The sequence below is a fragment of the Gallus gallus genome, chromosome 20 (genome assembly GCF_016699485.2).
Source record: "Gallus gallus isolate bGalGal1 chromosome 20, bGalGal1.mat.broiler.GRCg7b, whole genome shotgun sequence".
NCBI classification, from domain to species: Eukaryota; Metazoa; Chordata; class Aves; order Galliformes; family Phasianidae; genus Gallus; species Gallus gallus.
Genome location: NC_052551.1, coordinates 10,409,790 through 10,434,372, shown reverse-complemented (window position 1 = coordinate 10,434,372; position 24,583 = coordinate 10,409,790). Strand labels below are relative to the sequence as shown.

Here is a 24,583-nt window from a genome sequence, read left to right as displayed (position 1 = left end):
CCATGGGGAAAGCCTCTGAGGAGCCTCACAACCCTGCCAAGCACCAAGGTCTGTGCATGGACCCGGCTCTCCCCCTCCGCTTCTCCTCCATTTGCTGCCCATGAGCGTTCAGATGCAGCATGTCCTGAGCATCCCCTGTCCTGGGGTACGGGGAGCACAGAGCCAGCATCCTTGGCAGCACCTAGAGATCCACAGGGGAGGGAAAGGGGCTTTTTGCTGCTTTGCAGGGTGTCTCCAGGGAGAGTGATGGCATGGAGGCAGCTGTCTCTTTACAGCAGCCTCAGCCCCTCTCTGCTGGCTGTGTTTCAGCCTGCCAGGCTCACCCCAGCACGGCTGCTGCTGGAGGAGCCAAGCGCGTGGATGGAGCCTGGCCCACGGTGCACACACTGCAGCACAGAGTGAGGGGGAGTCTGTTTTATCCCAGGAAACGCAGCCAACTTTCCAACTCCGTCTTGCATAGCGGCAAGGGGGATCAGCTCAGAGCTGGGGAGAGCCTGGGTTGCTGGCGCATGAAGCCCAGGGAATATGCTGTGGGAGGAAGGCATTGGGCAGCCCAGGGGAGCAGAGGCAGGCCCTCTGCGAGGTGCATGTATTAGTATGGGTAATGCGACTTAAATGCCACCTAACCTTGAGATGATCCTGACAGATCCCCTCCACAAACACCCAGCTGGGGGAGGGGATGCTGCCCACATCCCAGAGGGAAAGGAAAAGAGCCTTGGTTGTTTCCAGGCAGGGGAAGTGCTCCTGATGCAGAGGGTTCTGAGTGCTGTCCCTGAGAGTCTAGGCAATGGTGCAGGGCTGGTGCCATAACCCTCCGGTGATGGCGGGCACAGCCCCGGGACAAGGGGAAACCAGGGGGAGGAGGGATCCCCTCCTCCATGAACCCTGAAACGCTGCCTCCAAAGCAGAGTTGAATGTCCAATGCCTGTGTGAGAGGTGACTGTGGTTTGATGTCCGATTTATCTTAACAACAGACCCTGGCAATCATAGGGAAAGATGAGGAAAAAAAAAAAAAAAACCCTATAAACATCCCTGAAGCCTTCCTGTGCAGCTGTCAGCAGGCAGGCAGGCAGGGTTTTGAGCTGCATAAATAAAAGTGCTTCAAGAAAGAAAGAAAAAAGAACATGCTGAAACCCAAACCTTCCCTTTGCGCAACAAAATACAGACAGATGCAAACCATCCCACAGCAGCGGGTGGATGGCCACATGCTCTGGCTGCACAGGTTCCCAGGAGGGCACATAAACATGCAATCAATCTGAACGAGCCTCCAGCCTCCGGGCTGAGTCCATCTTCCAGGCAAGCAGCTTGCCTATGGTGCCGGGTCCAGGAGAAGAAAGATTGAGCCGCGATGATTTGCGTCTGGCTCAGAGCCTGCTGTGGGAGAGGCCTGCAGAGCATGGTACCGGCAGCCATTCATTGCCTTGGGAATGTTTTCCAGGTGCCCAAGGCTTTGTGATGCCTTCTTCCACAGCTCAGCTGCAGCTCCCGTGCTGAGCTGCGACCTTCTGCATGGCCACGGTAAACCCGGCCTTTATTTTGGTGTGAGCTGGTGAGCAGTGCTGCCCGCCTCAAGGATGGCCATCGGGCTTCTCTTTGCTGCTGCTATCACACAGGATCGCATAATGGCCTGGGTTGGAAGGGACCTCAAGGATCACCAAGCTCCAATCCCATTCATCAAGCTCCAACCCCCCACTAGGAGGGGGTTGGACACAGACAGCCAGGGCACAGACAGCCTATCTCCATTCCATCCCCATCCCCATCCTGACCCATATCCCCATTCTCATTCCCAGCACCCAATCCTGACCCCCAAAGGCCATGTCCATGTATGTAAGGCAGGACAGGCAGCCATGGCTTCTACTGCCCATGGAGGTCAGGGGAGTGTGTGTCCCTGGGAAGCAAACCCATCTCCAGCTCCAGCTGTGATACCGGCACACATTATGGAAACCAGGCACGCTGTCTCCTGATCCCATCAGAGCTGAGAGGATCAAATGCTGCCAGGCAGAGAGCTGGAGGGCTCTGTGATGGATGCTGCGGTGTGGGGCTGTAGGGCAGGTCCGTACCCACGTCCCATGCACGTCGTGTCCCTCTGCAGCCAACCCCAGAGCCTACATCACAAATAGACCCCTCGGGAGACAATGCAGATGGGGGAGCAGATGGCTCCCAGCCCCACCTTGAAACCCCCACTGGAAAGGAGCATTTCTCGGCTTTGGCACCCGGCCCCAGTCCCGCTGCTGCTTCTGTTCGGGGTCAGGAAAAGCTCCAATCACTCCCGGCCCGGCCGTGATGCCGGGCACAAGTGCTCCTTTCCACCACTTCGCCGGGAGCCCTCTGATTTCAGCACACGCTGCCGCAGACTGACATCTCTCCCGTGAACTGTCACAAACGACCTTACGAGATTAAGGCCGGTAATCTTCCGATCTGCTTAATCTTCCCCCGGGGATTATTTGCACACCGACAGCTCCGCTCCTCGCAGCCGCAGAACCGCAGAACACCCCGAGATGGAATGGATGACCGAACCCAACCCCCGGCTCCACACGGGGGGCGCCGAGATCAGACCCCGTGTCTGCGAGCTCCGGCAGTTCGGGCGGCGCCCACCCCCCGGGGCAGAGCCTCACCCCGACACGCAGCGCGAACCGCCCCGCCGCAGCTCGGCGCCGCTCGGTCCGTCAGCGCAGAGCAGAACCTCCGCCCCCCCTCCCCGCCGAGAGCAGCCGGGCCGCGCGGCCGCCCCGCAGCGCCCCCCGCGGTGCCGCCCGGCCGTTTCCCGCAGTGTCCGCACGGGGGCGCTCCGCCGTCCCCGCGCGGAACTCCCGAGCGCGGCCGCGGCGGCCGCCCGGCGGGGAGCGGAGAACGGACGGAGCGGCGCCGGCCGCCATGGCGCGGGACCCGGCCTTCGTGCTGCGCTACCTGGCCGAGGTGGAGGAGCTGGCCGAGGACGTGCTGGCGGCGCGGCAGCAGGTGAGGCCCGGCCCGGCACCCCCCGGCCCCTCTCCCCTCCTCTCCTCCCACCCCTTCCCCTCCCGTCTCTCTGCAGATCGTCGATCTGGACGTGAAGCGGAACCGGAACCGCGAGGCGCTGCGGGCGCTGCACAAAGACCCGGAGCCCGGGGGTGAGGCCGGGAGCCCCGCGGGGGTCGGGGCGGGGGCGGACGGGACGCAGCGCTGAGCCCCCGTGCTCCTCTCCCGCAGGAAAAGCCATGGTCTGCTTCGGGAGCACGTTCGTCGAGCTGCCCAAGGCGAAGACCGAGGAGATGCTGCAGAAGGGTACGGCGGCTCTGCCCGGGATGGGGGTTTGAGCCAAAACGGCCCCGCGGCGCGCCGCTGCCATCCCGCCCTGCTCGCACAGCGCGGCCCCTCCCGCCCCGCGGGCTCTCCGTCGGTCTTCTGTTCGACCCCGGTCCCCCTTTATTCCTGCCCTGCTATTTTCAGATCAGGAACATCTGGATGAAGAGATAAACAACCTCCGGAAGGAGCTGCGTGTGAAGGTCAACCGTCTCTTTGAAGCTCAAGGTAAACGCTGCTGGTCTTGAACCCCGCAGCAAAGGTCTGGCAGCAGATGCTGGGGAGAGGCTCCACCAAGCCAAGGTCTGAGTGCTGCTGGGGCTGCTCTTCCTCTCCCTCTGTAATTCCCTCCCTTCTCCAGCAATGAGCAGTCTTACTGCAAAGCTGTCACCCAGCAGCGTGCTGAATGCACACAGCCACGACCAGGTTGGGTGTCAGGAAGCATTCGTTCTGCAGAGGGGCAGTGATGCAGTGGCACAGCTGCCCGGGGGGGTGTCCAAGAACCGCAGCGGTGTGGCACTGCGGGATGTGGTCAGTGGGCACAGCGCGGTGGGCTGAGGTTGGATTTGATGATCTCAGTCGTCTTTTCCAACCTTCACCATGTGCAGCACTGCCCTGCCCAGAATTCTGTGCAGTTTCACCTGGAATGCTTCATGTGTTTTATAGCAGAATCCCAATGTCCTGCACGTTTTCCCAGGTAAACCTGAGCTGAAGGGATTTAACCTCAACCCCATGACTGCGGAGGAAATGAAACTTATCAATCGCATCCTGGAAGGCTGAGACAGCCGTGCCATCACCACAGCTGCGTGCAAACACTGCTCAGTGTGGTGTGGTTGGGTATCATTCACAGCATTTGCACTGCATCAGCCATCGCCTCCAGGCTTTCCAGCACTCCTGCGTTGCTGGAGCCTCTCATAAAGGACCTGGTGGGCACAGGGAAAGATGCAGCTCCTCAGCTGCAATTCCTCTGGCTGTAAACTCTCCCTGCTCCTTGCTGAGGATGGTGGCAGAGCAGTGCAGAGGCAACTGCTGGAACAGTGGCTTATTCACAGCCTCTGACAAACACCCGTTTGCAAGGGGGATTATTAAAATCAGCACTGTGGGGCATTCCTAACTGTGTGTGTGTGTTTGTTGTTGGGTTTTTATGTGAGAGCTTCTGTAGTTTGGCTGCAGAGCTAGTTCACTGTAGTGTCAGGAACAGGAGTAGGAGGAATTGTAAATCTACAGCGTGCCCAGAGCATAGAAGAGCTGTGTGTGCCTGTGGTATTAAAACAAAAATGAAACTATACATCTGAAACATGTCAGGAATCTCCTGAAAGACGTGGAGGGAGGAACAGAAGAAGGCAGCATCCTGTTAGTCTCAATGGGAAAACACAGTCTGCTGTCAAGGTGGGAGCCAAGAGAATAGAAAATGAGGCTTTCAAAACAGGATTGGAAGAATACAACATACATATATCAGCAAAAACCTGCAGCTTGAAGTTCCTTTCCCTTCTGGAGTTATGTAAAGATTGCTTTAGTAGAATTTAAAGACTTCAAACACTGCAGTTGTCCACATGTCCCTGGCTCTCCAGGTAGCTCATCTGCTCTCCACTTCAGGCTTAAGTTAGAGATGCACGGACTGAAAGTAATGTTAACTTAGTATCTGAGGCACCTGACATCTGTTCTGGAAGTGAATGGCAGTACACTGCCAAGTGCCTGTGTTATAACTGCACTCTTACATAACCTGCATAGTACAGCCAGGAAATGTGTCTAACATGTGATGGCAAGGTTATTTTTACAGTCTCATGGCAACAGGTTTTATGATCTGACATGTTTCCATAGTAGTAGCAGCAGAAGGATTAGGCGTCTGCCTTCCCCAAAAGCTTTGTTTTGCTGGTCAGAATGTGTTCAGCTGCTTTATTTTCTCATAGTCTGTGCAGAGTGCAGGTGGTCAGCTGAGAAAGCCAGTGGCACCTGTGAATGCCTTGTCAGACACTGTAAAATATTTCATTCAAGCCTGTCACAGCTTCCCAGCTGGGAAAGCCTTCAGAAACAAGAAGGCCAGCTATCTTGGATTGAGGCAGAGAGAAATGTGAACTGCTGCTACACAATAGGAGGAAGAGAGACCATGAACTTTATCTACAGTAATCTCAAGCTTGGGTTGGGAGATGAGCCTTACACTGTCTGCTATGCAGGAAGATTCCCAAAAAGCTCTTTCAGTTGTTTCTTCCTGTCATTGAAGCAGCCTGCAATGAAAACATTAAGAGGGGAGGTGCACAGGGCCTTACCTTACACTTTTCATGAGCACAAAGGGCAATTGCCCACTTTCAATTGAAGCTGCATTCATGTTTTATTTATGAACTACAGCCAATGATGACTAGGTATACTGAGCTAAGTACTACAAAATAAACTGAAGACACATGTTAGCCTCTCAGAAGTATGACTTCAGAATCCAAGCACTACTACATAACATTAAGGAAAAAGAACAAAAAACCAAGAACAACTAGCCTTAGGGGAATGCTTATTAAACATCTACTGCAATGGCTGTAAATAGGATCTTCAGCAAAGCTGACGTATGAAGAACTGCAACAATTTAAAGCTTGAAAAGCAGGCCTATAAGCAATATTGTTCCCTCCATGTTTGTGTGTTTGATTTCAGTAGTACTGCTGTAATCCAGTTGCTCACATCCACATTTGGAAAGCATTTTTTTCCCTCTTGGACTCCTGTAAGAGTCGATGTTCCCTGTTCTCTTGTTCTTGAGTGAAAGGGGTGTGCTCTCCTCGTGTTGAGGAAAGGACGTGAGCAGGGCACCGTGCCAGCATTGGGTGAGTACATACCTAAGTGTGTGTTTGCCACGAAGTTCCCATTCACCAAAGCACCCAGGTTTCCTCCTCTGCTGACAGGTCCATCATTCCATATCAGGTCAAACCCACCAACGCGCTTCTCCTTCCCAGTCAGCCTACAACATCAAATACAAGTATTGAAGTACCAGAGTAATGATGATTGTCTACCTGTGCACAGGAATAAACTCCTGGTCAGAGACGAAGCTGAACAGCTGAAAGCAGTGGGCATCTTTCTGCTATAAATATCCAAGGTTAGCACAGTCGTAAAGTCAACCACAAAGTGATGCAAGACTGGCTTCTTGGAACAGATCACTCCAGAAGCAATAGGTGTGGGAGGCACAATGCAGAAGGAGCTCTGAAGCAGTTCTTGTGCAAGTCCCAGCTCTAACACTGACTCCACTCCCTTCACAGCACTGTGCTGTTTTGTTTTCTCCACTCTGAAGCAGGGGTATGCCTGCTTATTTTGCCCAGTTTCTGGAAATTCATTATTTAGCAGCTATAAAGCTTAGCACCTCCCAATCCGTTGCCAAGAAAAGACAGAGAATCACAGAACGCGTGAACACCTTCACACAGTAATTAAAACCTTCAGAGGGTAATAAACGTCTTTGCCCACCTGCCCTCCATGTCCACAACATGAAGTGTGTCTTCGAGCAGGTGACACTTGAGTTCATAGTCTTCCTGGCTACTGGCAGCAAGGGAAGGTGATGCATTGACCTCCAGAAGCCAGCTGAGGAGACAGAACAGTAAAGTTAGGGAGAACCAGGCAGTTTTACCAATGGCTCATCTAACAGAAACGTCCGTCCACAGAAACATTACAGTGCCAGCAGGCAGGAGTGAGTGTGAAGCAATAGGAAATCTAACCCCAACTCTCTTTCCCGCACACTGAGCCAAAGAACATTCTGAGCTTATTGCAAAGTTTCTATTCCTGTTCTCGATGGTCATAAAGAAAAAATCCCTCCAGCATCCAGAAAGAAATGCAAGTTAAAACCAAACTCTAGAGAAAGCAGTAAACATCGAGGATAAGTCACAGAAGAAGCACTAACCCATTTTTGGTGTAGGAATGCAAAAGTATCCTGGGAACAGTTTGAGAGCACAACAGTATTCAAATGGCTCTCCTACAAGAGCTGCATAAATGAGGCAAGCAGCAGGAGTGGTATCTAAGCACTGCAATGATATCGAGGACTTCCAGTCCAATCCACCACTTAGATTTGTTTCCTAATCAATTGAAGTCACTCCAGCTCCTTATGCACAGGCTACCTACACAATACTTGGATTTGAGGCTATGCCCTGAGTAGATTGTACAAACTAGAGCTATCCAGGACCAGAGCCGAGCTGCATTTATTTGCTCATTTGAAGTAAAGCTGTCCCCAGTGGCACCAGATGAAATGAGACCGATGCTGGCAGGACACGTGGCTGTCACAGGTATACCAGCTACAAAGAGCACCGTCAACATAAATCCTATCTCAGGGATATTTCCTTACCTATAGTACTACTTGCACTTTACGTAATTAAGGCTGAAAGAAGAATCCAGCTTGTCATTTCTGAAGCACTACTTGCCGTTTCTATTTTTCTCAACTCATGTAATGACAAGTTAGTTGCGCTTTCGGGTTCCTGCTGTTGCAATACTTGGGTTGCACATCGTAGCAGATAAAAACAGGAGAATTTCAGCTGAACTTTGAGTCATATTTTTCACTCAGACTGTGAGAAAAGCTATGCTTAAAAATAATCTAAGTAGACTCAGATTATGTTTTAAAGTTTGGGGGGTTTTGTTGCTTTTGTTTCTTTTAAACATCCTCAATTCCTACACAGCCTCTTTCTCCACGATTAACAGAAGGTGCCTCTTTTCATTGGGGTCCCCCTTTTGGCCATCATAACACAGACACAGGATGTGTTTCAGTGCTAGCAGCCTCATGGTGGTGGCTGGACATTTATTATTACTGATGGGACAGCGCTGCAATATACATAAGTGGGAGAAGAGAAGCTAGCAATCCTCCTGCCTCTCACAATTGCTGTGATACCTTCGTGTTTTCAGGGGAACTTACTACAGAAATAACCAAAATAGCAGGTTTTCACAACACAGTGCAGGAGTTTTAACTTCATGTGGTGCTGCACCCAACGTTCTGAGCAAGAACAGCCGCATTCCTTACAGATTTCAGCTTCCTAGGTGTAAAACCTCCCCGTTATACTCGCAGTTCCTGGACTGGCTCGCTCGCAGCCAGCTTGTAGGCAACTACCTTCAGGATGCACAAGTGTCCTGAGGTGTCCCCACCACCCCAGGGAAAGCAGCTGGCCTGACACTATAATCCCTTTTACGTTCATTAACACCCTTACGGTTTCAGGTCCCGATCGATCAAGATATCATAGCCATAGAGCTCGAAGCAGCGTTTGTCACTGATAATCACTTTCTGAACACTCTGGAGGCTCTTGATGAAAATGTTGTCCATATCCGCAAAGAGAACTTCCACCAATCCTGTTCCATGTCTGGCAGTCAAGTACTGTCTGAGCTGCTGAATCATCCACTTGCAGCCCTGAGACATTCAAACACAATTATACTAAGCTGCTCCCAACAGATGACCACACATTTAATCTGTGTGATTTTTTTTCAGTCACTCTATAGTCTCTAAAGCCAAGCAAGAATTCTTAGTAAAAACCCAGAGACCAGAAGGCAAAGGCTATCAAGACCACAATGCAATTAAGCAATTCAAGTTTGATTATTTTATCTATAAAGGAGAGAGAGGAGGAATTTAAAAAAAAGCCTCCAGATCCCCATCAGAAATTCTCAGAGTAAATCACCATCTTCTGTCAGGATACTGCAGAGACCCTCCTTTCCATGTAGATGGAATTTATAAAAGGAAGCAGTCTATAAAACAGGAAGTTCAATGCAATCCCCCAACTACTCTCAAATGTCGACTCTCATCTCAGATCTACCAGGAATCTGACACCTCATTTAAGATTATTTTCTCCCTCTTTCAGCTGCCAACTCTTCCAGCAGGAAGCTCAGTAGTGACAGTTGTGTGTAGCAATGGTAACCCTGTTGTAACACTAAGGCCTTCGAAGTTAAGGAGTAATCTGTAAGATAGCCACAGCTCTGATAAGTGCTTAAGCAGAAAGCTCTTAGAGTTTAAGTCACAAACATCAGCCTTATAGATGAGCAGACAGCTGCAACACAACAGTTAAAGCAGAACGCTCACCCAAGCTCTCTCCTATCAATTAAATCACATTTATGGGTGTCTGGAGACAACAGCACATTTAAGTGGCTGCAGCACATGTCCACAGCATGGCAGCTGGCACAATGAGGTCAGCTTGCTCCTGTCTGCCAGACGAGCCCCACTAGCAGGCACTGGGGGAGCATTCTGCAGGCAGTGCTACTCACTCACCTTCTCAGGATCGTAATCGGGTGCAGTCTTTTGCACTGCCACATTGGTGAGATGAACATCTGGCATGAAACAGAGATAAGGATCAAAGCCAAACAGATACTGAGCGAGTAAATACTGAATTCTTACTCTAAATCAACCACCTCTGACTCAGTTCCAATTAGTCACCTCCTCTGTAATCAGAGGCTTCAGCCACCTGAGCTTATATATAGCAGTGCCTGATATGTATCTTAGTGAAAATTTAAGGGGAACATTAAAAAAAACCACAAAGTAACCAAGAAAGGTATTTGGAAAATGAAGAAATGACCGCCCTGAACTAGCAGCATACCCATGGTTGGCATGAAGCTCTTCACATAAGCATGCCTCCAGACCCCAGTGCACCCCTACCCCAGAACACCTGCTGCACCTCCACTCTGGGAAGGCTTTTGATTGTTCAGAGCAAGCATGAACTCCACTGAACTTTCACCGAGAGAAGTGATGGATTTTCCTGTCTCCTAAGCCATCAAATTAAGGTGAGATACCTTTTGGGAAGATGTGTTAATCAAATAAAAGCTATCAAACTCAATACAGTAAGAAGCGTGACACATAGGAAATCAAATAGTTTGTCCCATGAATCACTCTGTCCCTACATTCACTGAAGCTAAGGAAGAAGAAAGGCTGCCAGAATTCAACCACTAACAATAAAACGAGGACTGACATTTCAGCGTGGGTCCTAGCTGATTTGTCAAACTGACATTTCCAGTGATCTGGTGACATCAGTCTGCCAATGAAAAGAGACAGGAGAGAGAATGACAGTAGCTGCAACAGGACAGGAGAATCCCATATATGCTTGCTGGAGTCACAAGTAACAAGATTCATCTGATACATCTCATACCACGCAGCAAAATTAAACATGCCTATTCTTACCCCTCTTTCTAGCTCACACAGACAGGTAGGATACAGTGATCATCTATGCTGTTCAGAGTGAAACGCATGCTAGAAAAGCGAGCAAATCCATCTCTGTATAACCAGGCCTTCAGTGGGCTGTACTGGGAGAAAAGGAAAAGAACAACTGAGAACTAAGATGGAAAAAACCAGTTCTGATAGAAACAGCAGTTTGCACTTACAGATGTCACTAGAATATAAACTCTTAAGTCAAACTTTCGACCTACAAAGAACAGAAAAATATGATATAATCCACCTGCTGATACAGCTACCTAGTCTTAGAAACTGATGTTAAGTGCATCTATCTAAATATACACACAAAAGGACTGAAATTCACATTTCTGGTCACTTTATCAAGGGCTCTGTGAACATTTATTTAAGATTAAAAACACTGGAGGGTCCACTATTCCAAGTCAATGGCAATTCACAAGTTCTGGACAAATAATGCAAGATGTAAGCGTGCCTCCCTTTGAATTAGTTGGACAAATATTTGGCCATACACCCTAATAAAACTGTTAACTTCAGAAAAGGAGCCACATGTGGTTCAGCACACAGAACTACCCATAGAGCCCTTTCTACTCGGTGAGAACAACACAGGTTAGGACAGCTTTTTCCCTACACCAGAAAATCAAAGGCTTAAATGGGCACCTTACCTCCTATTAAGTATGGATTTTCAATATACCGCTGAACTACATAAGTCTCTATTTGTGTTTCATCCTTCTGCTCATTCGTGCGGCCACCATCCTGTGGGAGAACAAACATGCAGTATCCCCTTTCAAGGTTGTATATGGGAAAGACAATGAGAAAACACTCGGTTTTTCTAGAAGCCCTGTCTCCATTTCAGAAGCCAGATCCCAGATAAAGTGTAACAGCAAAGGGAACAGTGCAAGAGGAAGACGTTACAAAAGAAAAAATGCTCACCTGTCTCTGAAGATCTAGGCTCACAATAGAAACTCCACAAGGGATGGATCTCCAACCCGAGATCCTTCCCCAGTGGCAGTCAGCTCTTAAATAAGGTCTAAGAAAGGTGAAGCCAGGATCCACCCCTTCCTGTCTCACAGATGAATCGCCTTCACCTGTGCTCCCAGGGCTGACCACGACCTTTCCCCAGGTGCTCAATCAGTGGTTCAGGCTGTGACTCATACATAAAGCATCCATACATACCATACATAAAGCATCCAACTATTTGGGGGGAGATATGCAGGAAGGGACTTACAGTGAATAGAGTGAAGGAATATCACAAAAGATCAGCACAGGAAACCAGAATAACTCTTTGATGGAAAGGAATGAAAGAACAGAAAAAGAACAAAGTGTCTGTTGAGCATTTCCCAAACAGAACACACAGTCATGCTCACCATCTTCCAGTCGAAGATATCCTTCAGTTTTCGGAACAGGAAAATTCCTTTGCCTTGTGACCTGCCAACCTACAGCATGGAGAAGCCGAGTTACTTAGTGTTAGGATTTCTTGCTGTTCCCCACAGTTTCAGCACAGAAGCCCTGCATAACCTGATTCATCATCTGTTTGTATGCAAGCACATTTATTTAATGTTATGGGGACAGGCAGAAAACGAAGGGATCTGATGAGAGCTCTCTAATACTGAACACTCAGATTTACAAGTGTTAAGAGAATTCCTGGTAGAAAGGGCAGAGCAGGCAGACAGCCTACAGGAAAGTCCCACAGAGACGAATAAACAAACTCTGTCACATGCTTGCAGAAATATATCTAACACAACATATGTTGTTGGGAATTTTTTAAGTCACACTTACATTTGTGTATGCTACAGAAGAACTTAATTGAACGGGGAAGTCATGAACGATGTCAGAGAACTATGGCAAGCAAGAGCAGAACAATCCTGAAGACAGCCTAATTCACACTGTGTGTGAAGAATTGGCCTGGATAAAGCACCTGAGAAGGAAGGCTCCCCAGCAGGCCTTCCAAGGGAAGTCCAGACTTCAGCAGTTCCAGGATATTCTACTATACGTGTCCAGACCTACAGTACCCAAATGTGGGAGTAGGCAGCCTGAGACATCACAACACAGGGATGCTCAAGTACACACACCACCAGAATGAGTAAGAGAGTTTATTTTTACTTGTTTGTGAGTTTTGAAGTCAGCCCCCAAACTATTTCATTTAGGGTGCTGGTAAAATCCCAGTCATCACTGGATTTACATATATCTTTGTTTACTGCATCCTGTTTTTTCACCATCTTAATTGAGGTTGTGGGCATAAAAATCAGCTTAATATAAGGTTTTCTGTTGCCAATTAACACTTTCCCATTTGTAGAGTTGGATAATCACTAGCTGATATCCTCCTGGCTGTAATTCACATGTTAGTTTGCATAATTACCTCCCATTTACTTCTGAGAAGTGCCCTTACTGATAGGCCTGACTCGCAGTGTAAGGCAAGTTGTTCTGCCCCAGACTCCTTGCCAGACCTCCTGCACAAGGCAAAGCAGCTGTCCTCTCACAAGTCTCACAGATGAGCAGATTTTCAGTTATGTACTGTGGCCTAATACTCATGATGTTAAATGGCTTGAGTCACCTTGCAGAAGCAAAGCACTTGTCAGATTTATGTTGTATTGCTGTATTTCCTTTAGAAGTTATAGCCCTTCCTTGGTCCCCAGGACACTGGTCAAATTGGAAATTGCTCCATTCACCAGCATTCCACATAGATATAGGTTTTGTGGGACAAACACGATTCAGAGCACAAGGCTGCACTTCATGGTAGAACATGGAAAAGCTAACGTTAACAAAATCCACCCCAGCTTGCACTCCAGGCTGCTCATGGAATCTTCTGTAATCTCTCAATATTCTCAGGATGAAAGTCCACTCAGTAAATTGGCTGGATTTACAAGGGCTGACATTTAACGTAGTGGGATTTATTTCCTTGAAACCAAACAGATGTTCTCATAGCTCCATCTTTGGGGGCTGCCCTAGAACACTGCTTAACAACAAGCCCAATTAGACAGCTGCCCTGCACACACATGTGTTTTTGTACACCTGCAGCTGAACTGAAAGACTTAAGAGCATGAACTTGGCCATAACCACACAGTGAGAATCCCTAGGAGCACAATCTGTTCCTCCACAGAAAAATCCGGTACTCTGTACCTTCAGTACTGCATTAACTTTGGCTCTACAAATAAACTGAGCTGATTTTCAATTATTGGAATGAACTGTAACACAAGAAGGAATGTCTGGGTTGTACGTGTTGGCCCGGAAACCAGCCAGAAGCATTGTTGCTCCTAGCTACCCTGCTACATGCAGTTCTTCCTGTGGGTTTCCTGCATGTTTTCCTCTCCTTCCACAGAATGAAGGCATCCATTCATCTTTGTCTCACTTGAGGAAAGTGATCGTGCACTTACCGGTTTCATGATCCAAGTGGTGCCAGGCTTCTTGCGAAATTCTTCCACAAACAAATGGTACTCTAAAGGCAATTCAAAGGTCTTTGGAAAAAAGTCACATCTTGCTGCCTCAAGCTTTCCTGCTTCTCTTTCTAACTGCTTCCGAAACCTCTTCAGGTTCTTTACTAAGTAGTTCTTCCGACTCAGCTGGATAGAAAGAGAAATGTAAGGTTAGGCTCAACAGATGCTCATGCAGACTGGCTTGCTTTCATTGCACTTGAGATGCTTCAGGTGATGTCTAGGGACCAAATGCACATCTTCTGCAAGAAAAAAAAGTAAATAAACATACACACTATTGAGAACTCCTTTTGCTCTGTGGCAAATAAGGCTTGATTTCAATTTTCTATTTAATCTCTGCATGAACACAGGGAAGCCAGAACAGAGCAGGTCCTACGACCCATGTGTTACTGCTTCTAACGTACCCTTTCAATGCAGACAGCACATTCATTTCCAGCACAGCTCTGCTCAGAACTGCCTACACCAAAAGCTGTAATCATGTTCACAGGCACCCTTAACTCAATCTGCTCCTGAGATTGCTGCCCCTGTGGCACAACCAGCAGAGCTGGAAGTGTATTGACTCTTGAACCACTGCAGGTTGCAGATGAGTGTTATAAACCACTGCCAGTCTCCATTTACACTAACACTGGTGAGCATAAAGGCTTGGAGAAGGCACAGGTGCTTCTCAGCAGCACTCACAGAACTGGAAGCAACACGCAGGAGAGGATGGTAGCAGAGCTTGTAGATGTAAGATTTTTAAGTGTTGCAACTTAATCTGCTCATAAATACAGAAAAGGCTCCCATAAATACTGCCATTTTGGAGGACCTGTTGCAACGCACCATCCTTAGATGTACTTTTGCCAGGCAAATGGTATACACATGCATCTGATCCTAATGAACTGGATCTGCAGGAGTTCCCACTTCACCATGTCAGGAAATGCACCTCTACTCACCAAGGGGAAGGTCTGGTCTTTAACCAGACCCCCTAATGTGCCACAGCTGGTTTTGTTATTTTCAAGAGTCACAGACTTGTTGGTGTTTACCAGACTGAGAACACAGCAAAGCAAAGTGTCAGGTTCCCAAGTAAAGCCCTTCCCAAGGCAGGGGATGTTGACACATACTGATGGTTTATCAGAGCTGTAAGAAAGAGGCCAGTTTTCACAGTGGAAAACATTACCAAGTATTTCCACTCATAACTACTTCTCATGGAAACTTACTGACGGCTTCAAAACACCTCCCCGAACCCTCCTGGTTTCATCCCACCTTGGAGGGCTCCTTACCTCATAGTGATTGCGAAAGTGGCAGATACGAACGTGCTCCTCCAAGTACACGTGGTCAAAATTCTCCCGAAGCCAACTGACATCGCACCAGAGGAAATCCCACTCCTCCTCACTGGGGAGAAAGGGCCCATGCAGAGAGCACAGTGCATGTTCACATCACCATCACCACTACCACCTCATCCTGCCGTGCTGTGCAGCCTCTGCTCCCCCCCACAGCTCTCCATCCCCAAGCAGGGCTGTGGGATGCACTCCCCATTTTAAATGTGAGGTTGCAGCAGTTCCCACCTCCATGCCTGGCGCGGCCTACACGCTCTATGGGCACAGTGGGGTGACACAGCGCTGGGACAGGCACCCAGCACAGGGGCTCAGCGTCCCCCGGGGACCCCCGGCTGCTCGTGCCCTCCCCCCCCCCGCCCCCAGGGATGGATGCCAGCAGACGCCCTGCAGCTTAGCACTACACCACGCTTACTTCCTCGCCTGTTGCCAGCCGGGCCGGCAGCGCAGCACATCCAGGACGGGCCCGGAGAAGCCGCACTTGAAGCGGACGCGGGGGCGGCCGAGGGGCGGCGGGAGGGGAAGCGGGGCGGCCCCACCGCGGGTAGGACCGGCAACGCGGCCCAGCCCGGCCCCTCCGCGCTCCGCCGGGCGCTGCTTTGTCCTCTGCGGGACGCGGGGAGCGGCGGCCTGCGGAGAGAGAAGAGAGGAGAAGCGGTGAGGAGAACCGGGCCGGACCGGCACAGCGGCGGGGAAGCCGGGCCGCGCTCACCGGCAGCTCCGCCATGCTGCGGGCCGAGCAGGCCGCGCCGTCTCCATGGCAACGGCGGCGCAGCGCCCCGGGCCCGGTTCCCCTCGGGCCTAAAGGTCACCTGCAGGCCTCGGCCCCACCCTGCAGGCCCCGCCCCGGCCGCAGGGCGCCGGGGTTGTGCTGGATCTGTGCCTGGCCACAGGAAGGAGCGCTGTGAGCTCGTCCTCTGCCCCTGTGGCACCCAGCTGCCTGTGGGGTGGGTGCAGGCCAGGGGCTGTGGGTGGGCTGGGTGTCCTGAGCTGGAGGCCGATCCAGGCCCAGAGCCAGCGCTGGGCCATCCGCAGCCACATCACCAGCACTCAGGGACAGGTGATGGCACTTCCCTGTCCCATCAGGGCAGTGACAGCCACTCCGCGTCTACCCGGGGGGAACAACCCCCGGGTGGACGCGGAGTGGCTGTCACTGCCAGCCTGCTGTCCTGCTGGGATGTAGGGGTCTCATACCCCCACCACCATCACAGCGAGGGCTGGGCATGCCTCTGGGCTGAACAGACCGCCCTTGATCGAACGGGACAAAGGTTTTGTTCTTCTCTTCACACTGCAGCCTTGTCCGTCCACGCTGGCAGCGGCGGCTGTCAGCAGACAGCACAGCGCTCCCACACCACCGCTCAGAGGTGGAGTTTCTCCTCCTTTGTCTCCTCCCGGTAAGAAGGAGCAGTCGGTGCGAGGGAGGCGGGTGCTGGGGAAGGGCTTCAGCAGAAGACGCAGGGGAAGCGGACGAGGTCTCTTCTGTCTCCCTCTGCAGACGGGGGAGTGGGCTCCGTGTGCTGCAATCGAGCCCCTTGTCACAAGCAGCTTTCCCCCAGGAGCAAGCTCTTCATGACAGAAACCTTCCCAGGCAGCATCCGGAGTGGGAACGGCAGCTTCACCTAGGGACAGAGAGGACAGTAGCATCGGGGACAAGGACACCTGCTCCCCGCCTCTCCCAGGGCACGTGCTGCAGACCATGGGAAATGGCATGAGCAAGGTAAAGGGAGCGCTGGGGTGCAGCTCTGCAGAGAGCTGGGTGCTGCAGGACAGGCTTGCAGCACTGGAGGTGGGAGATGCTGGTTGGGCTCTGTTTGCTGTGTGATGCCGAGCAGCGTTACGCGTGCCAGGGAGCCACCACGCTGATGCTGAAAACAGCACAAGGCACAGCTGGTGGAAAAACTTGTTTACCTGAAGGCTGAGCAAAATCAGAAGCAGGCAGGGACACTGTGTGAGGCTGCAGCAAAGGCTTGTCCTGACAGCCACCTCCAGCCATTTCTGTTAGGGCACGCATGCTTTGAACAGGACTGGCAGGCACGCTCCAAAGTGTAGAGGACAGGAGGTCACAGCAAACCCCTCTGAGGGGGGCAGGAAACTTTTCCAGCACCTTTAAAAGAAAGGCACAAGCTCCCAATCGCACGCCAAGGAGTTCTGTTAGACCCAGAGGCTGATGGTGCCACACTGTGCTTGCTGGTGCAGGGCTCTACACAGTGCTCAAAACATCACTTGATGGAAGGGACAGGCTCTATTTTTTAGTTGTTTGAGCTTTTTCCAGGTCACAGGTGAGCAGAAACATCTTCTTTCTGCTTTAATAATCCCCTTCAACCTATACGCACTCGTTATCTGGGAAAGTTTTCAGTATTTTAGATGGAGCTGCAATGCCCCATTTTATTCAGCGAGGAGCATATCAGAAAGTTACTGGGGACAGGAATGTGCCATTATTCATGGCTCAGTGTCCTGCCCTTGGGAGCTGGCCTTGCTAAATGGCTCTTTTACCATCTCATTTTCAGTGCACTTGCTGAAAGTTACAGGCACCCTGTCGATATAAAATTGATCTAAAATGTTAGGAATCGTAAAAAAAAAACAACCTCCTAAAGCTGTTAGAACAATAAAAATGTTTCCAAGCGTGGGCAGTGAAATAAGTGCAAGCATTACCGTGTTTGTAGAAATCACCACAGCCCACCAAACATGCAGCAGAGAGAAGCTGGAAGCAAACCCAACCACACACAAGTGTGTACAGGCTGTTAATCCTAATTTTCTGTGATGGGAAAGAGGGAAAATATAGAATAACTGAAGGTAGGAATGGATGCAAGGTATCTCATTTCTGTAATCTGGAGTACTGTTAATAGAGGCATTGTCAAGTAATTACCTTTTCATCAAAAGAAGTGAAGTTTCTCAAGGCAAATGAACTTAATATACAGTGTCCAGAGCAATCTATCCCAGTCCTGTTGGAAATGGACTCCTTGTAGAGCAGAGCAGACCTGGGGCTGTGGGAGATCATGTCTGATCACTCCCTGCTCTACCAGCACTGGCCTGGGCTATCCTGGATCTTGTCCTCCAGCTTCCCTGGGTACTGCTGCTGCTCCAGGCCTTGAGGTAGTGAGGTGACAGCAGAGAGGTGATTTAGGTACTCATTTTAATGGCAGGACTTTTGCCATTTTGACTGAGGCCAGGCTCACCCTGGCTCAAGTCCCTCTGCTCAGTCCCTCTGCTTCTGCATCACAGACACCACTGAGCAGCTGTGCTCATCTCCCATACCCCACTGTGCCATCAACCCCACAGGCAGGAGCCTGTGTCCATGCAGCTCTGTCGTGGCAGGATTAGGTGCACTGGACACAGCCCAGCCAGCAGCATGGGGTGGGATGGAGTCCAGGGGAGGGAAAGCACGTGGTGAACGGTGCTAAGGCAGACAGGGGAACCCCAGTGCACCGGGTACGTACCATGGCATGTGTTCAATGCTTACAGACTGACATCTCTCTCTGTGTCCTGCAGATCCTCCCTGGCCTTTACTTGGGAAACTTCATTGGTAAGCAGAGCCCCACACTGCAGAGAAGCCCCTGCAGAGTTTCCCTGACCTCACGGTCTCATGCTGCAAGGAAGCTCCCCGCCCGCATGCATTTGGTGCCTCTGCTGCTCCGGGTGGGCTGTGCTTGGCTTCCCAGGGCTTGTTCCTGCTGCTTTGGGAAGGCTCAGGGGCTGCTTCTTCCTGCTGATGGATAAAAGTTGCTTTTCATCCTGTTCTCTCTATCATAGCTTCCCTGAGATCTCAGGAATCCTGAGATCCCCAGGGCTGAGCAGGGCCACAGCCTTACTGGGAAAGGCCCCAGCAGGTGCACCTCTGCTGTGACACCAAGCAGAGCAGGGACATCATTGATTGAGACCAAAAGCCTTCCCAAAAGCCTCAGCTCCCCCACATTTTAGCAGCCAGGCAGAATGGGGCTGCACACACCTGGGTGTTGCTCCCACAGGCCAAGTCACATTCTGACACCAATTCACTGTTATAATGGATTTTCACTGTCTGTCATTCATGACTAAGGACTGACGTCTGTCATGATAAAAACAGCATTTATCAGAGCTCCAGCCTTCCCAATAGCTCTTTTGATGGCTTGATCCCTGCTGGAAGTGCCGAGAGCATTTGAAAACACTGGCATGAATTGCCAAGGAAATGTCTTGGAAGTGGTGGGCAGCCTGGCTGGCAGCAGCCTGCCAAAGAGAACGCTCCTCAGCATCTAAAGGAAGCATGTCTGGGGCGAGGGCTGGAGAAGCTGCTTCTGGCAGGTACTGTTTGGGAGCCTTGCAGGGAGCACATGGGGAGGATCCAGCTCCAGGCCCATCACAGAGGTTACTGCAAGCAACCACCAGCGTCTGGGCCTGGCCAGATGCCACCAAAGCATTGCTCCACCAAGAAATTCAGGGTGATGACAGAGATTTAAGGCCTGCTAAATTCAGCTCCGACAGCTCATAGAGGCATTTTCTCCAGCTGAAAAGCATTTTCCAGCCATAATAAGCCTTTACAGTTGTGTCACTGATTGCTGTCATGCTGACTACTGGACTCGGGTGGGGAGGTGACAGCTGATGTATGAGTCCATGGACAGAGGGTCCCCACCTCCTTCTCCTGCACGCACAGCATGGGCTCTTAACATGAAGCACATCTCTTGAGGCTCACCACTATTAAATATTCACATCGTGCCATTAGCACATCGTATTTCAGATTCCTGGGCCAAGATTTTACACCACTCTGAAGTTTAGAAACCCAAAACCACAAGAGGAGAAAACATTAGTACTCATCTCCAGCAGCCTGTGCAGTATCAGCTGGTTGTGTCATGAAAGGCAAACAGCTACAAAGCTGCTTAGCCAGCAAGATGAGCAGGCTCTGCTCCCAGCAGAACTTTTGTGCTAGACCAGTGACCAGAATCACAACCAGAGGATGCTGGAGCATTAGTAAAAAGTAGGTCATTTCCCCAGAAAGCTGAGGATACCTGATCTCCATGCATGCAGTTGCAGAAGGATGCACGCTAAGTGTTCCAAGTCGCAGCTGATTTCTGCAGATCCCTCTGGCCATGCCAAACAGCACTGATGTGAAAGGCTGCAGCCCCGCTCCTGCAGTCTGTAAGATAAAGCAGATCAGTCAGGCTGCAGCAAGTCCCCTTACTACATGTGCATGCGTGGAAGCAATGTCAACATAGGGCACGTTCTTTGCTCCCTAAGCTAGTGAACAAGTAGAGGCAAGTGCAAAGCTGCTTGGTTACATAAGAGAGTGTTTTCCCATGCAGAAGTGAATTTTCACCCAAGCAGCAAGGTCAAGTGCCTTTGGAGGGAGTAGGTCTCTGTTCTGGTATCCCTGGGTTTGCATTCCCAGGTTTCCAAGAAGTGTTTGCGTAGTTGCCTGTGTGTGCTATGTTACCAAGTGCGTAGATACACGCGGGGGGTGTAGTGCAGCTGTTCCTCCAGAGCACAGCTCTGCATGCTGGTTTGTCTGCAGGAGCGCGGCAGACGTGCTTGTGGGAAGAGGAGGGTGAGAAATAAATACATGCTAATATCAAGTTTTATCCTTTAGATGCCAAAGACCTGGAGCAGCTAAGCCGGAACAAGATCACCCACATCGTGTCAATCCATGAATCTCCCCAGCCCTTGTTGCAGGTAGGATCCTCTGCCTGATGCCAGCATGCAGATTTCCACAGCTCTCTCCACGTTGCAGCATCTCTCCCTTCCAGCTCTGAGCATCCCATAGCGCATCCACCTCTCCCCAGCAGCAGTCTCAGAGGAATGAGGCAGCCCCTCTCCTCTCTGGGAAGCTGGGTGTTTCATGAATATAACCTGGCCTTGAACGTTGATGAGAAGATTTCCAGCTCTCCAATCTTATCTCATTTTCCACCCTCTCCCTCAAGCTCTCATCCCCCATTGCTCTCCCTACTGCATTGCTGAGGGGGAGCATGGCCCCATCCCAGAGCAAAGCTGTGCTGTGGGAACGAGGCCCAAGAGGAGCACGGGGGCACGGACACTGGTGGCTGAGCTTCTGTTCCTTTTATGTCTTGCAGGACATTACCTACCTCCGCATTCCCCTGCCAGACACACCCGAGGCCAGCATGTGAGTACTCAGTGAGGCCAGTACAATAGGATGCAGAGAAGGAACAAGCATCCCACCTGAGAACCCTGCACTACCTGCAGCCTAAAAATCTGGTTCCGCACCTGTAGTCCTCATTTGCTTGTTCTCTTTTTCCTGCTAGCAAGAAGCACTTCAAGGAATGCATCAGTTTTATCCACCAGTGTCGCCTGCAAGGAGGGAACTGCCTTGTCCACTGGTAAAACTTCTTTATCCACATGTAACACCTCATTCTCCCAGCACGGCACAGCCCAGCCAAGCCCACAGAAGCGGTCCTGCTGGCAGAATCCCTGCTTTAGCTGCACATGTCTGCCAGGGTCCCAGTGTCCATGAGCCCACTCAGGATCCACCTTCAGGCTCAGCTGCAGCCCTCAGCTGAGCAGGATTTGAGGAGCCCCTTAGGGGATGGAGAACCACTAGAGAGGGGCAGCTTTTTGCTGCAGTTGAGCAAGTGGGAAGGGAGCAGTTTGGGGCAGACTTCCAGGCAGAGGCTGCTGCTTTTGTTTCCCCTGAGGAGCGGGTTGTATTTATAGACACTGATCGAGAGGACCTTGGAAGGGTTTTGGCTTCCCAGAGGGCAAGTTCTCTGAGAAGAGGAACCAAAATAGCTGAAGCACAGTGGTGGACGAAGGGGCGGGCATGGGGTCAGGGCAGCAGCCAGGAGCACACACTGCAGATGGTGGCCCACATGCTCTTTCCTTTGCCAGCCTGGCTGGGATCTCCCGCAGCACCACCATTGTCGTCGCCTACGTTATGGCTGTCACAGAGATGAGCTCTCAGGAGGTGCTGGAGGCCATCAGAAGCGTGCGACCCGTTGCCAACCCCAACCCCGGCTTCAAGCAACAGCTGGAGGAGTTCAGCGGCAGTGCAGCCCGCAAGGTGGGATGCAGGACAGAGCAGGGGCAGTGTATCAGATCCCTTCCCTATGCCCCTTGCTTGTGAGCTCGGACTCGCACACTGACACAGGCATGCTACTCTGCTTCTCCCTCTCTCCCCAGATGCGCAGGCACCTGAAGCAGAGGTATGGGACGTCCCCTTTCAATGACGAGGAAGAAATTAAGGCCCTGCTACCAGTGGGGAGAGGAAGAGCATCCCGAGCAGAGGGAGCTCGGCAAGGACTGGTACCACGAGCCAGGGACATCAAGAGCACTGCTCCCTTCCTGCTGCGGGTGAAGAGGACGTTCTCCTGCATCCCAGCTTGTCTGAAGTGATCCCAGCCCGGATCACTTCATGGCCTGGTAAAGACTCAGGAGCTGCAGCAGCAGAGAAGTGCCGCATCGCAGAGCCACAACGAGCCCAGCTCCTTCTCCTCTCTGGGTTCAAGCAGCCATCTTCTGTCCTGGCTTTCAGCTATTGGGGGAGGGATTCATTCACACTGCTGTACTCTGCAGGGTCAGCCCGTTAGTGCCTGGTGCGTGGGGACGTCTGGCAGAAACACAGATCACAGTTCCCAGTTCACCGTGGCAGTGACAGACAGGGCTTCCCAGCACCCGGGTGATGCTGACAGCAGCTTTAGCACTTCAGCACCAGCTGCATGGGCCTCAGGGGCACACAAGGTGCAGGAGATCTCACTGATTCCTCGGGGCAGTTTTCCCACCAGCAGCAGCAAGCTTCCAAAACCGAGGTGGCTGCAGTGCAGGGGCACACAGGAGCATTAGCAGCTACTCATGCTGTACTGGTGCTCCAGGCCAGCCAAGCACAAGCCTTGAGCAAGCACTGCAGCTTTCAGCGTTCATTGCACCGCATTCCCACCGATCCCAGGGCACAATCTTTAAATGGTGGGAAATAAATGTTTAACCTCGCCAGACCTCACTAAAGCAGAGCCTTAAGCCATTTTGCTTAAATACTTGCTATGTCCTTGCAGTACTGAACTTCTGTTTAATGCAGATTGACCTGCCTGGGTCACAGAGGGGGAGCTGGGGCAGAAGTTTCCTGGCATAGGGTGATTCTCTTCTCCCAGCCAGGAGATGAGAAGCCTGTGTTGCTGCTAGGGGCCAGGGGGCAGCTACAACCCTACAAATGCAGTTTAGAGTTATGTGAGCAGCACCCAGCCATACCCTGGCAGCATCACCCACAGAAGCCACCCATGTCTCCAGGTTGCAGGGCAGAGGTTGCTCACATGAGCCCTGCTCAGGGCAGGAGCCAGGAGCCCCGCTGCTGCTTCTGCAGGGGACAGGGCTGTGTGGCTGGGCAGGAGCAAACAGGTACTCACATGGATATTGTTCCGCTGTACCTTCTTTGCACCACAGAGCTGGAATCTGCTGGGAGCTGCAGGAAGGCTGACCCACACCAGGAGTTGCAAACCCTGCTCTTCCCCAGCCCTGTGCTATTAATACCTCACTGTGGCAGCTACAGGTGGGGATGATGCTGGGCTGCCCAGGTGGGCCATCAGCATCACCTGTGCTGGCTTCTGGGTGTCCCCGAGGCCCCTCCACGCTTGCAGGTGCTGTGTGGGGTGCATGGAGCCATGTGGGGTGCCTGGCACAGGGACTTTGCCACGCTTTTGGGCACCCTAAATCTCCCATTCACTTTAACTACAGTAACTGAGCACCACCCCACACTGCTTCTGCAGACCCCTGCCCCACTGCTTCCCCGCTCCCTCACCCCACAGTGAGGAGATGTGGGGGGGCTCCAGCCCAGAGCTGCCCAGCAGCCCCACACCCAGACACACTGCATTTACAGCCAGGATTTCCTGGTCCGTGCAATAAACCCACACCAAGGCCACATGCAGAGCAGCAGCACCTCCAGGTCCGGGTCTGCAGCACTGCAAAATATTGATTTTGGCAGATCCAGTTTGCACAACTTGAAAAATACAGGCAAGGGCAGTGTTAGATGTGAGTTAATGTTTGACTCCTTGTTGAAAGGCATTTCAGCATTAAAAGTGGAAGGGTTAAGCGGCTTCACCTTCCCTGTGCAGGGAGCAGCTCAGGAGGGGAACGGACTGCTGAGCATCTTCCCTGCTGGCACACTAATTGCATCCCCAGGTCCTGCACGTCAAGTTTGAGGACCTGGAACCAATTTGTGCAAGCCAACGAGATGGCAGCAGCCCCTTGGAACCATCTCACTGCACAGAGGAGTGATGTGAATCCTCCTTTGCAAAACCCCTGGCCCCTTTTTCATGGAATAAAGCACCTGGGTCACACCAACGAGGGCTGAGGAGGGGGCCACGTGCTGTCCCTGCCCCACTGCCCTTTAGGAGCTGGAACAAGGCTAGCGCTCAGCCCACATCTGAACCGCTGCTGGAAATCCCCTGTTTGTGGTGAGGAGGCCACGGCAGCTTCCTGTGCTCCGCATCCCCTCCCAGTGTCTCCAAAACACTGGCCTGGCCCACGCAGGAAGGCTGTACGCT

At 51.4% G+C, this 24,583-nt stretch overlaps 3 protein-coding genes across 14 annotated transcripts; 2 read left to right on the top strand and 1 right to left on the bottom strand.

Annotated features, from left to right (window-relative positions):
- Positions 1–2,835: 2,835 nt before the first annotated feature.
- Positions 2,836–4,396, top strand: PDRG1 (p53 and DNA damage regulated 1). The gene is made up of 5 exons (XM_015296475.4): positions 2,836–2,958; positions 3,035–3,110; positions 3,190–3,264; positions 3,430–3,510; positions 3,980–4,396. Exons 1-5 carry the CDS (start codon positions 2,875–2,877, stop codon positions 4,060–4,062), a joined length of 399 nt encoding a protein of 132 aa, XP_015151961.2. The 5' UTR covers positions 2,836–2,874; the 3' UTR covers positions 4,063–4,396.
- Positions 4,397–4,755: 359 nt separating this feature from the next.
- Positions 4,756–20,290, bottom strand: TTLL9 (tubulin tyrosine ligase like 9). 6 transcript variants are annotated; one of them, XM_046903046.1, is made up of 15 exons: positions 20,111–20,290; positions 18,001–18,840; positions 17,787–17,889; positions 17,043–17,238; positions 15,947–16,753; positions 15,550–15,764; positions 13,765–13,950; positions 11,758–11,826; positions 11,056–11,146; positions 10,585–10,625; positions 10,419–10,506; positions 9,482–9,540; positions 8,436–8,632; positions 6,718–6,831; positions 5,587–6,220 (listed from the first exon to the last, which is right to left on the bottom strand). In XM_046903046.1, exons 5-15 carry the CDS (start codon positions 16,173–16,175, stop codon positions 5,875–5,877), a joined length of 1,635 nt encoding a protein of 544 aa, XP_046759002.1. In that variant the 5' UTR covers positions 16,176–16,753; positions 17,043–17,238; positions 17,787–17,889; positions 18,001–18,840; positions 20,111–20,290; the 3' UTR covers positions 5,587–5,874. The 6 variants fall into 6 exon arrangements, 5 of the variants coding, with proteins under 5 accessions (XP_015151943.2, XP_015151940.2, XP_015151941.2 ...); XM_015296457.4 differs by lacking the exons at positions 15,947–16,753; positions 17,043–17,238; positions 17,787–17,889; positions 18,001–18,840; positions 20,111–20,290 and adding exons at positions 4,756–5,507; positions 15,081–15,192; positions 15,847–15,921 and having other exon boundaries at positions 6,099–6,220; XM_015296454.4 differs by lacking the exons at positions 17,043–17,238; positions 17,787–17,889; positions 18,001–18,840; positions 20,111–20,290 and having other exon boundaries at positions 4,756–5,984; positions 6,099–6,220; positions 15,947–16,175.
- Positions 15,708–23,051, top strand: DUSP15 (dual specificity phosphatase 15). 7 transcript variants are annotated; one of them, XM_046903049.1, is made up of 9 exons: positions 15,708–15,791; positions 16,429–16,528; positions 16,723–16,851; positions 18,624–18,657; positions 20,689–20,771; positions 21,170–21,219; positions 21,359–21,433; positions 21,942–22,113; positions 22,233–23,051. In XM_046903049.1, the coding sequence occupies exons 3-9, from the start codon at positions 16,831–16,833 to the stop codon at positions 22,443–22,445; spliced, it is 648 nt and encodes a 215-aa protein (XP_046759005.1). In that variant the 5' UTR covers positions 15,708–15,791; positions 16,429–16,528; positions 16,723–16,830; the 3' UTR covers positions 22,446–23,051. The 7 variants fall into 7 exon arrangements, with proteins under 7 accessions (XP_046759005.1, XP_046759009.1, XP_046759006.1 ...); XM_046903053.1 differs by having other exon boundaries at positions 16,630–16,851; XM_046903050.1 differs by having other exon boundaries at positions 15,708–16,081.
- Positions 23,052–24,583: the final 1,532 nt, after the last annotated feature.

Bases quoted from the DNA above. Each gene is read 5' to 3' on its own strand.
- PDRG1 (XM_015296475.4), top strand. From the start codon at position 2,875: ATGGCGCGGGACCCGGCCTTCGTGCTGCGCTACCTGGCCGAGGTGGAG. The intron at 3,111-3,189 runs GTGAGGCCGGGA...CCTCTCCCGCAG, and splicing joins CAAAGACCCGGAGCCCGGGG to GAAAAGCCATGGTCTGCTTC. The intron at 3,265-3,429 runs GTACGGCGGCTC...TGCTATTTTCAG, and splicing joins CGAGGAGATGCTGCAGAAGG to ATCAGGAACATCTGGATGAA.
- TTLL9 (XM_046903046.1), bottom strand. From the start codon at position 16,175: ATGTGGCTGCGGATGGCCCAGCGCTGGCTCTGGGCCTGGATCGGCCTC. The intron at 15,765-15,946 runs GTGACCTTTAGG...CTCTCTCCGCAG, and splicing joins GGTGGGGCCGAGGCCTGCAG to GCCGCCGCTCCCCGCGTCCC. The intron at 11,147-11,757 runs GTGAGCATGACT...GTTCTCCCACAG, and splicing joins ATATCTTCGACTGGAAGATG to GATGGTGGCCGCACGAATGA.
- DUSP15 (XM_046903049.1), top strand. From the start codon at position 16,831: ATGGGAAATGGCATGAGCAAG. The intron at 18,658-20,688 runs GTAAGCAGAGCC...TTTATCCTTTAG, and splicing joins TTACTTGGGAAACTTCATTG to ATGCCAAAGACCTGGAGCAG. The intron at 20,772-21,169 runs GTAGGATCCTCT...TATGTCTTGCAG, and splicing joins CTCCCCAGCCCTTGTTGCAG to GACATTACCTACCTCCGCAT.